The sequence below is a fragment of the Halyomorpha halys genome, unplaced genomic scaffold (genome assembly GCF_000696795.3).
Source record: "Halyomorpha halys isolate HHAL.00 unplaced genomic scaffold, Hhal_1.1 Scaffold886.1, whole genome shotgun sequence".
NCBI classification, from domain to species: Eukaryota; Metazoa; Arthropoda; class Insecta; order Hemiptera; family Pentatomidae; genus Halyomorpha; species Halyomorpha halys.
The window spans coordinates 566,801-579,523 of record NW_027109805.1 but is presented as its reverse complement, the minus strand read 5'-3'; the positions used below and the strand labels follow the sequence as shown (position 1 = coordinate 579,523).

The 12,723-nt window shown below is 29.3% G+C and overlaps 1 protein-coding gene across 2 annotated transcripts in view; it reads left to right on the top strand.

Moving 5' to 3' along the window:
* The first annotated feature begins 2,637 nt into the window (after positions 1-2,637).
* Positions 2,638-12,723, top strand: part of heix (UbiA prenyltransferase domain-containing heix) — a 40,222-nt gene continuing 30,136 nt past the window's right edge. The window contains exons 1-3 of one of the 2 annotated variants that reach the window (XR_001344074.2): positions 2,638-2,970; positions 5,226-5,460; positions 6,919-7,557. Coding sequence is in view for 1 of the 2 variants with exons in the window: in XM_014430406.2 (XP_014285892.1) it covers positions 5,378-5,460 (83 nt within the window). In the remaining variant the exon portion in view is untranslated. Of the gene's footprint in view, positions 2,971-5,225; positions 5,461-6,918; positions 7,558-12,723 lie in introns of those variants that run through there. The other variant, XM_014430406.2, reaches the window with a different exon arrangement.

Here is a 12,723-nt window from a genome sequence, read left to right as displayed (position 1 = left end):
GGAATATTGAGGTCCTGATGGATGACTTGATTTGTGACAAAGTAAGGAGCATTAAGGATTTTACGAAGGATTTTGGACTGTAAGGATTGGATTCTAGCTACAAAGATTAAATAACTATTATAATAATTTAATAATATAAGTAATTTAATAAATAAAGTAAATAGATAAAATGGAAACCAATAAAATGAAACCATCTATGATATAAAAAATTATAAGGAAACTAACTTAAGGAGCGATTAATGTTCATAAACATATTTACAATTTTTAAATGATAATCGGAGATAGCATTGACGCATGAGCGAGAAACAATGACTTGATATGGAATGCTGAAAAAACTAAGGCCATCCTTATTGGTTCCAAGCGCCTCCTATATTCCCTCCCTTACTATCCCTTACTTTTCCTTAACAACCAATCGATTCACTTCTAACCCACGATAAAAAACCTTGGAGTCACCTTCGATCAACAACTTTCAAGTTTTCCTATTCCAAGTTTATAAAATTAAAAACCTACCTATATCCTTGATCTTCTCAGTCTACGATCATCCATCGATTCATTAAACATCAGATCCCAACCAATCGATTTATAATATATACCCTCCTATTAAACCGCCTTCTTTTGCAAATCCTTCTTCGTACTCTCAACCTCCTTCTAGAATTCTCTTCTAATCGCCATTCGTCAATCCTCATCCATCCTTTCCTATAAACAGTGCGTATACCTTCACTTACTACAAAACCAAACCTCCGCACCATTGTGAGCTATATGTGCCATAATTGATTACTACAATAAATTATAATTTAACCTAAGGTTTTTATCTTATTTCAACAAGTATAACCTTAATTTGTGAACAAAGTATTTACTCTTAGGGGACACCTGTCCCAGAATAAAATTATTTTTTCATTTCCTTTCAAGATATCAAATGAAAAAGAAGAATAACCAAGGCTAAGTAATCAAAATTATTCTTCTAACAATTTATAAATAACGTATCTTCTAATACAGTAGACTCGCTAATCCGTTCTTCGTTAATCCGAACCCCCCTCCAAAAAAAGTTGAAGATTTTATTTTATATATGTAGTACATAGATTCAATCAAACCATATTGCTGAAGCTTTTTATATTTGATCTCTGTTCGATGATCCGAATTTTTCACTAATCCGAACCCCCTTAGTTTTAATGATTTCGGATCGGTGAGAGCCGACTGTAGTTATAAAGCAAAAGTTTTAAAAAGTGAAGGAATCATGATCATATATAAATATAAACGTGTTAACAGATTCTAAATAAATCTTAAAACCTCTCACATTAATATTAATGTTAAATTTTATTCGTAAAATCATCTATTTACAAACTTCATTTGAAACATTTAATTGTTATATGGAAGCAATTAATGATACGGGATTTGAAGAATGGAAGGGAGCAACAAGTGAAGGAGAAATAGAATTCTATAGGAAAGAGGAAAGGATTAGGAAAGTTCTGTCAAAGGCGGTTGTTAGGCATTTTCATTCCAATGGCGCCACTTTTAAATATGTTGCCATAATTTCGACATTTTGCGAAATAAATTGAAAATGAGTCACATTTTGAGAAAAAATCTATATCTCAGAAACTATTTGACGTATTTTTATTAGGGCTTACTTCGAAGCTCATTAAGTACAGCTCTAAGCAGTTTATAATGAACATCTCCATTAACAGAAGCAGTTTCCACGATGGAAAAAATATTGGTTTTAGAAAACTATATCTAAGAAAATATTGAACTTGAAGAAGAGATCCATCAGGGCTTAATTTAACCCTTGTTAAATGCCTCATTAAATAATTCTTAATATTTGTTTTTCTAAGGAAATTAGTTTTAATATTTGCCAAAATAAACCCGAAAAAAGGAATTGATCTCATTTTCTAAAAAAAATAAATAAATGTTGGCTTTGGAAAAATTGTATCTTGGTAATTATTAAATATTAACGGCTCAAATTATAGTTTGAAACTCCTATACACTATTATATTAATTTATAATGATATTTCTGCTAACTTTGATACTATAAGTGTTATTGGCAATAAACGTAAACATATACGGCGGCCATTTTTAAAAATCGTTTATCTTTTAACTTTGACCACCAAATTTTTAAAAATGTATACATAAGAATCCATAGACAGAAATCCATTTATACTTACTTCTAGGTACAGCTAAAATTTAAGCTATTTTTACAGGACTATTTATATTAATTGTAATATATATTTTATATCATGATATTGTTTTCATATAATGTATACTGTAACGAGTATTTCATACGATAGGCCAATTTAAAACCAATTCTAAATGTGAACCTTGATGACTAAAACCGCATGCAAGTAAAATTTGTATTGGTTTTATTATTTTTTGATCATTTATCACAATTTTCTTATTCTAAAGTAGGTTATCCAATCTTGAATTTCCCATCCTTTTGTGTTTTTAAATTATTGGGAATTTATTTCTGGGTTAAGAGAAATATAATAAGATTCCGTTTAATGAACAGTTAGGCAACAATTAATCGCAATTACAATCATTGATATCTCGATTTTTTTTGAATTTCCTCATACTTTTCCAAGTATGATTTAATAAAGATAAAATAGATATATGTTTCTTATCAATTTTGAAAAAGAGGTCATTCCGATATCGAATTTATCGGTAATCTATCCAGTGATTCTCAAAGTGGGTGCCGTAAGATTTATAATAAACAGTTAAATTAATATATCATATGACATAAATGATTTAAAGTAATTATAAAAAATTAATATTGTTTTTTACTCTCACTTACCTACCTGGAATATTGAATATATAAAAGGAAAATATTGCGATCGTATATAATTTCGAATTCCACTTTTCGATGGAATTATATGTTTAAAAGGGGTAGACTTCATAAATTTATTTTTTATTTTTAAGTGTTATATTAATATAGAATATCAGTTCTGAAACGAGCAAGGATTAATTTCAACACAAAGTAGAGTGGTAAGTGAAAGTGGTGGGCACTGTGCCAGATTTTTTTATTACAATGTTATAATTTATATGCTTCCATTTTATGTACCAGAAAGATTTATTGTTTCATTTGTAAAAAACAAAAAAAATGAATATAAATACTGAGCGCCGTGAACATATTTCAATGATTTAAACGTGGACGGGAGGATAAGAACGTTTGAAAACCATTGATCTACATGTAAGCTCTATAATCTTCAACACCACCTCCATGTTGAAGTGATACAAGTGAAATTGTAACCAAAAATGACTAATTAATACTAGTGACAAATCGTTTTTTGTTTTTTTTTAAGGCGAATAAACAAGAAATGTATTATTTAGAGTCAGTAATTATTAATAATTTCGTTAGCATTGTTCAAAATTAAGTTTAGACAAGTAAATATGAATATAAGTGAAAACTTCAAAAGGTCCATAGTTCATTATCATATAACAAGCACTTACAAATCACTTTAAGTGTTACTCTAAGTACTAAGCCGTTTTTCTCTATTTCTTATTATGAATCAATTATATAGGGATAATTAAATGATTATTTATTAAATCATACCTGATAATTGAGAGCGTTGAAGAAAAGCTGTGGAGTCAAATCATCTTTCCACACCGTTATTGTATTATCGTTAACGAAGTTAGGATAACGCCACATATAACGAAAAACAAATTATTTAAGCTGAACACCGACTATACACTTCAACCGCACCATTAACAACTCAAATTTATCTGAAAAACCTTAAATTTTATTGTTATCCACGAACCTAAGATATGCCAAACCGCTCAACGACCGTATACTACCAACTGACCAAATATAAATTAAAGATTTTGTTATTAATTTTCATAAAATTGTTAAAAATCGGGTCTCTGACGTTTAAAAATTATATTTTTTGAAGTGATAATCTTTTATAACAATCCATTGGTGAAATATTTATTTGGATTAATATATAGACTAAAAATATCGTAATATAGATAATATTTATCGAAAAATAAATAAACTATTACGATTTTATAGTTATATCTGACGTTTCCTATCATGATTAATATTTTTGAATTTTTATATCAAATAATATCTTTTTAATCTTAATTTAGCTAATTATCAATTTTAACTTGATTATTTGAAGCGCCAAAACACATTCATTAGTTTGAGCCTTCTCTGCAGTGCTTCAATAACCATAATTGAATACCTTCTATCATTAAACAGCTCCTATAATGATTTACACAATTACAATATTTGTATTCAATGTAATATAATTGACAAAAAGGAATTTCATTTTGTGTGTTATTAATAATTTTTTTCATTATTCATAAAAACAAATGAAATAAGTGTGTAGTGTAAGTTACATAAATAACATTTGTTAATAAGTCAATTTTATAGTAATAACTATATATTAACAATAACAAAACTATATTTTCATTTTAATAGAATGATTTTCATGCTGTGACAATGTGTGCTATTATATCTAATAAAGGATGGTTTTATTATTAAGTATTACAATCAATGAATATTAAACTGTTTGATGAATTTCAAGAGAAAATAATTTTTATCAATCTGTTTTTAATAATCATGAATATTCTAATTTCTTTAATGCTTTATAAAATGTTTGATCGGATTTGGTCTTGTTCTATTTTTATGAAAAAATAAAGAAATTGCCTAATCTTTAGGAATAATCTGTTGTTCTATTTAAAATAATTATATAACAGCTACACAACAGAAAACAAAATAATACAATAATTGAAAATTTTTTATTTTAATACTTGATGGATAAATAGGTAAATATTTAACACTTAATTTATATATTTCGAATTCGGTCGTTACTACAGATATACCTATTAGTGTTAGCAATCAGAAGAAAGTTTTAATTATGTGGAAACTAATCAATGATCTTGTATTAAAACTAATCAAAATTGTAAATGGTTTATACTTTTCTTTGAACACAAGATTTAATACAGAGAAAATGATATTTACTTATATTGTTAAACATAATGCAATATAAATAGTTCAATATAATTAAATTTAAATTCCAACAGAGCTAAAAAAAAAAAATATTTTTTGTATTAATGTAAAATGATACAGCAAATTATTTTATAGCATTTCTGAAAACAATACAGTTCAGAAACTCTTATATTTAATTTTGAGGTACCTTTAATAGCAGTCATTAAATTTTTTTTTTTTTTAAGATGTTATATTCTACATGTCAAATTGTAACAAGTGTGGTCCTAATTTTGTTTATCTAATATTGCAGGTGGTTTAACGTCACAAGACTTATCTGTATGTCACTTTTGTCGTCAGAAGTTAAACTGGATTCATCGCAAGTAGTAACTATTCCGGCTTATTTATGAATCAATCTAGTTTTATGAATGGTTGCAGCTGAAAGCAGAAGCTAATTCTGGAGCAATGAACATTTTTTATCTTATGAGACAGCTTATTATAAAGTTACAACTATTTAAGATGAACAACAGGAATGGGATGAAGAAACGGTAGGAAAAGTTATCCACACTTTTGTTTTAATCAATTGTAGTTCAAATTCTATTCATCATTCGAGTCAGGCTTAATAGTTTTAATTCTTCTTGCATATTAAAATTATTCAATGAAAGCTGTCATTAATTGATTACATTAAGGAATGCTATAAAACTCTCACATTCATTAACTAAAAAATTATTATGGAACTACTATAAACTCTTTTATATAGTTTTATTGACACCTTAACTTCCTTGTGCAATTTTTAATTTTTTTTTTTAAACATTACAATGCTTACGTTTTGTGGTGATTTCCCTAACTTCAAAACTTTTTTTTCTCACTATAACTTAAAATTAAACTTTCACCATTTGTTCTCTATTTTTTATTTACAAATCATAAAATAAAAATATATTTACAACCAGGAATAGTGCTAGTTGCTACAATGTCTATCACTTTTTGAATATTTAGTCTAATTAATATAAGACTCTAAAAAAATATTTAAGAGGCATTAGTGTGTGTTTTCCAAAAATCATTTATAATAAAAATTATTTTAAGAACGTGATTGGATGTTCTATACTTCTAACATAATTTTTTAGGGTTATTTTTTCATTTCTCATTCTATGATGCATCTTGTTTCGCTTAGTCCCTATAAAGACCTATAACTTAGGCTGAAAACACTCTCACTCTTTAACTCATCCTAATTTATTTTATTGTAAGTTCCTTTTCTGATCTTCCCCAACCACTTAGTCAGCAATATCCACATTACTATAAAAATTATATTTTTCTAATGACTCATTTTTATCCATTTTGTTTATTAGTTTACAGTATACATAGATTTGTTAGAATCTGTAACTCCTTAATAATAATACAGTTATTGATGTACAATTCGCATAGTTAATTGTTTTATCTAAAAACTCTTTATTAATATTTCATTCAATTACTGTTTATTTTATTTTGGTTAAATTTTATCAATATAGTCCTGGATAGAAAAGATGAAGAAAGTAATTACTCAGTAAAAGCTCATAAATAAAATTACAATCAGAATAATTTAATGTAATTTTTTTAAAAGTTTCGTTTTCACTACTTTGAATATTATTTTTCTTTCATCCCAAGATATAACCTATCATATTTTAGAAAAATTAGATTGAAATTGTATTTGTTCCATTGCAAATAAACTTTATCCAGTGCTTTTAATGACTGCTTTGGGTCTACTGCATGTGCTTGAACCTTCAGATTTTCAAATAAAATTCATCCTGACAATAAGTGAATCTTTTGCAGTGCTCATTTTACTAAAATTGAGATTATATTGGTGAAATAGTAAATATTCTTGCCTCAAATCAAGAACATTTTGAACATTTTGGGAAATATTTCTAACAAAGCTTTTTTGTACAATATAAATGAAAAAAATCAAAGCTCAAGACTGTTCAGCCCTAAGTAATCATGTTTTTTAACTAAATAAAATAAGAATTTCTTTTCAGAATCGCTTTCTGAACTCATAAATGATTGGCTTGTTACTTTATAAATTATGTGACATCTTACCATCTTTTGTATTTGTTATTGATGGTTTGGCAATATTGCACTCAGATGGCATCATTCATTTCAGATCTTGATCTTCTTCAAGTCATGGGTGGGATTCTCAAAAACATTAGGGATTTAATATTAAATTTGATGTTATGCAAAGAAGAAAGGATTTTAAAACTTAAATTTTTAATAAATGCCTTGCAAAGTGTACATTAGTTGTAGAAAAGAGTGGATGGAGGTGTTACATGATATTTTAAGAAAAATATTTGCTTTGAAGAATATTTGAAATTGTTCTTTCTACTTAGTACCTTGTATGATTGACTCAATTTTAAAATGTGGTAGTTTCCAGAAATTAAAAATTGAATTTAATATAGGAATAAATAAATATTAAATAAACGTTTTTGTAAATTTATATGTTGGTAATACACCAACCTCGCCAAGAAATACATTTAACTGCCCCATTCAGGTAGAAATCGAACCCACAATTTTCTGAGATAAGCACCCTAGAACCTTTTCCTCAAAATGCTGACCCATCTTATTCTTATTTTCAAAGATAGATTTTGTGGAAAAAACATAGGTATAGGCCATTAGAATTATGGAAGACATTTATGTGACATAAGTCTATTTGGATTTCTGCCTAATGCACTTTAAGCAGTCACTGTAAAAAATTAAAACTAACCTCAGCCACTTCTATCTACAAAGGGTCTTAGGCTTAGTACTAGGTAAGGAAGATTCACAGACTAATGGCTGTTTAAGGAGTTGATTTGATTATGATCACACTCTACTACCAAGTTTTCCCTCCAATTAATATTGGATCCAGTTTATAGAGCCTAGTTGTACCATAGAAGGTACTCTGACTCCATGGTAGAACCACAGCAGGCATATCAGAATAAATATTTTTTTAAAGAGCTTGACTTGGACTTGAGACCGAGAGATAGTAGCAAAGTTCCATTCTCTCTATGCTACGATCACATAATTATTTATTCCACACACCAGCAATATACAAGCTGTGGACTACCATGGAGTCAGGAGACCTTTCTGGGGCACATTGAAGGGAAAACCAATCAGCTGAGTGTAATCCCAATCAAAACATCTTCTTACATACCCTTAAATCGTGAAACAGTACTTTCTTACCAAGAACTAAATCCAAAACTCTTCATAGTTTGTAGAGGTTCAGACTTCCTTTTTTTTTATGTAGTGACTGTTTAATGTTTGTCGGGCAGAAATATATATTGCCTTACCTCTCAGAAATTTATTTCATTATTTTAGTGGCTTCATCTCTATGCTTTTTTTGTTTTGTTTTCCACTAAAAAAACTTGTTAAATAAGGCCATGATGGTTAAGGTCCCTAACATATTAAAGCAAAGGTCCCAAAGTGCCAGGTTCATAAATTGTTGGTTTGATTACCACCTGAATGGCGTAGTTAATATTTATTTGGCAGTCTCGAGAAATGAATCTTCTACTCTGGTTTATACAAGGTGGCAACCTCTAATTAGCTGTCAGGATTCGGCCACCAGTACCTCGACCAGTACCAGCAGATTGAAAATCCATCAATTCTTAAAAGCTCAATGGGTGATGAAATTCTACATGTTTTTAAAGAAATGTTTTTCACATTTTTATCCACTGAATTATAATTATGGATATGTAATTATAATATCATAGTTGAGCTCAGTTGGTAATACTCAACCTGTAGGTAAACCTTTTCTTGATAAGCATTTAGATAAGATAAAAGGGGACAGTAAAATTATATAATATCACTATATATTTTTTTAGTGTTTATTGAATTAATATTTTTTTTTATAATAAAAAAAAACCTGTAATAAAACAACTCATTAAATTAGGGTACATTACTTTGTAAGTAAGTACTGTTTCTAGATCAACGATTGTACTAGGAGTTGATCATGCTTAACCATCCCCTATTTTTTCCCCCTATTAAGGGCACCCACTTTATAGAGGCTGGGTCTGTCCCTGGGGTGGCTTACTGAACCCACAGGGTTGACTAGTTTGGCTATAGTAACAGAAAAAATAATTATCGGTCACAGCCCAATCCGAACTCCGGCCTGGGAGTTAGTAGCTCCATACCTTACTCACTAAGCTATGGTTATATAATATTCACCCGCAATCTATGGTTATAGAATAGTTATTATTAATTCTTGGACGATGAAAATTATGTTATTTTTTCATATTTTTATGTTTTATGAGAAAAAAAAAATTAGTTATTATTAGTTAATTTCTTTATGACACAGTCCGTGTATTATCTACAAGGAAATAATATATGAAAACATTGCATGCTTAAGTTAGTATTTGTAGAAAGACTGATATTTATTTATTGATGATGAATGAGTAGTTAGAAGCTTGATAAGAATAACTATAACAATCATAATTTTTCAGCTTACTCTACTTCCGTCATTATTTTATTTTTTTTAAGTTAAAATAACGCATATATGTTAACTTTTTGGATTATCATTCCCATCTTCTAACTTGCATTGTCTGTCAAACTCATTGAGAATATGACAGACAATACTAGTTAATCTTGGATTTCTGTATATAATTTTGACTATAAGAAAATGTAACTATTATTATATATAACAAAAGGAGTGTATTTAAATTGAAAATTTATTGTAAAATTTATAAATTGTGTTGAATAAGTGGATGATACCCTAAAACCCTTAATATGGCCAAGTTATTTTAATGAACATAAAAAATTACGAAATCCTAGTGGTCTAAAAAATTATGTTAGAATAGAAAAAAGGATTATTTATAAAAGTATAGAAAAGAATATATACTAATTAAGCTTCTATTGGTTGAAGTGAAGCCATTATGGAATTGTTCAATTGGAACATGTGAGATTATTGACTACCTTTAAATATTTCTGTACTTTTTTCTAATTCTAATTATATAATCTCAAGAATAGTTGATGATACCAACTGTTCTTCTCTTCCTTCCTCCATGAAAAATCTAATAATCGAATCAAACAGTTTCTAGGGTTCTGAAGCTTTTCGATGTGGCACCCTTTTTGGGTTGAAAACATTTCACAGCATCCTTGTTGGGCAAAAAAATATATAAAAGTCACAACAATCATCTTTAGAGTGGTTGAATATGTTGGAAAACAATTTTTAAAACAGTGCTTGGTAAAGGCTTGAATACGGTCTATATTTGCTATTATAATTTAATTTTTGTTTTTTAATATTTTGAGAAAGTGGCATTCATTTGCAGCACCCCTGACATAAGCTTGGGACACCACAGGGTGCTGCAGTAACCACTGCAAGAACCGCTGGGTTAGAGCAAGATGTTAATTTTAAAAGTAAAAAATAAGGTTGGATAATTTTCAAAATACCCTTTCCTTCTATGATGGGGAATACAGATAGACAAAAAATTGATAATTATAATTTTATGAGTATTTTTAATGTTTTTGTTGGGGCCGTCCATAGCTCAGTCGGTTAGGCCTAGGTCTATCGTTCTGAGATCTGCGGGCGATGCAGGTTCGAATCCAGCCTGGGGGCTTTAACTTTTTCATAGGCAGTCCCACAAAATGAAAAACTTCACCCACCCCTCCCCTACCCACCATGGTTAGAATAGGTAGGTCACCTGTAGATAACTAGGCAAACATCACCTTCGCTGTGGATTGCCTTAAAAAAAAAAATTATTATTGAAAAATATATTTTTTTTATAATATTTATTTATTGCTATTTACAACTGTACATTATAATACATTTAGTAAATCTGATCTAAGTTAAATTGGAGTGTTACAGGCGTGTAGAGAAACTACCCATTGGTACCACTCTAATGACATTTTACATTAGCTGGTCTCGTGGCCATCTTCTTTTCAGGCACCTCGGAGGATTGTCAGGAATGGAAGAGGATGCAAGATTAGAAACTAGGGGGTTTGAGTGGTTAGAGAGTTTATAATGGAAGGAGTGATATCTGGTTCGGGCTAGATCGGTTACATAGGGAACATTAAGGTCTTTATGTATGATTTTATTTGTGACAAAGTAAGAAGCATTGAGGATTTTACGAAGGATTTTGGATTCTAAGGATTGAATATGAGAGGAATTTGAAGGTTTAGTGGAGGCCCAAAGCTCAACTCCATAAGTCCAGATTGGCCTTATTACAGTCATGTAGATCAGTCTTTTGTAATGTGTTGGAAGTTTAGACCGTTTGTCTAGTAAGTGCTGTAATGGTCGAAATCGACGTGCAGTTTCCTGTCTTTTCAGTCTGGTGTGAGGATTCCAGGTTAATCGTTTGTCCAAATGCACTCCAAGATAGCGGATCTGTTCGACAGGGGTAAGAATAACATCTTAAATGAAACTGTCAGTCAGTAGGTTTACGACGAAGGGTAAAGGTGATTTGATGGGATTTGTTGGAATTTATCTTAATCCTCCAATTACGACACCAATCTTCGAGGGCTGTGATATGGGATTGGAGATTTTGGGATACAATTAATGGGTTATTATTAACAGCGAGCACACATGTGTCATCGGCATACGTGGTGAGGATAGTGTTAGGATTGGTTGGAATGTCAGCTGTATAGACGGTGTAGAGGATGGGACCAAGTATACTACTTTGAGGAACACCAGTGGACTGAGAATAGAGGGATGAATAGGAACCATTGTGGTTTACTTGGAAAAATCTATCAATGAGAAAGGAACGAATGATGAGAAAGTATGTAGGAGGTAGGAATTTACGGAGTTTGTAAAGCAGTCCAGGGTATCAAACTCGATCAAAAGCCTGTTCTACATCAAAAAAGACTCCCGCGCAGTAAATTCCACGTTCCAAAGAAGACGAGACTACGTCCACTACAAGATGACATTGCTGGATAGTAGAGTGGGATATTCGAAATCCAAACTGGTGATCTGAAAAATATTGAAAACAATATCTGAGGGCATTAAATTTACTTACAACCAAATTGTTTTTTCTTTTTAATTCTTAGCTAATCCTCCACAAAATTAAATTATTGAGTAAAATATATTTGAGATAAAGTCATTAAATTTATTGTTAATATTTAAGATAAAGAAACCTTAGGTCTTTATTTATTAACTTCTCATATTATGAAGATTGGGAAAACAAATATATATTAACATAAAATCCATTACACTATAAAAAATGTTTATAAATATGCCCAGAAATACTAAGAAAAATGTATTTTCAGTAGTTAATTTAGTTTATATTATAGTTAATATTGAGCACATATTGGAAAGATATATTATGAAATAATGGTCCATTTCTTGTCTATTGTCAACCAGCTTACTCAAAAGAAAATCAAAAAAAATCTTTAAGGACTAACTTCTCATTACTAAGTGATGTGTGGGTTTAAACATTGAAAAATGAAGTACAACAAAAGCATTTGTATGTGTAATTTAACTTTTAAAAATAAAATTTACAACATATATATATGTACTACAAAATATTTTTGCCGGACCTGGTCTGATTTTATTTCAAATAAAAGATAAACCACTAATGTTTCAAGTTACCATTCTCATGTTCAGAACAATTCTTAAATTTTCTCTCTTTTTCTTATAAATTATATTTATATCATTAACATTATATATAAAATACAGGAGTCCTACTTTTTCAGTCCCTTTCTGATTATTTAGTATATCATTTTAATTATTTATCACAATATAAATATTGTTGTTGACAGGAGTGTGTGTAAACTTAAGATTCTTTCTGAGGATGGGATGACATCCCAAAATGTGAACATTGATTAATTATTTTAATTAATAACAAAAATAATTAAGGAATTTTATTAATAAGATGATATAA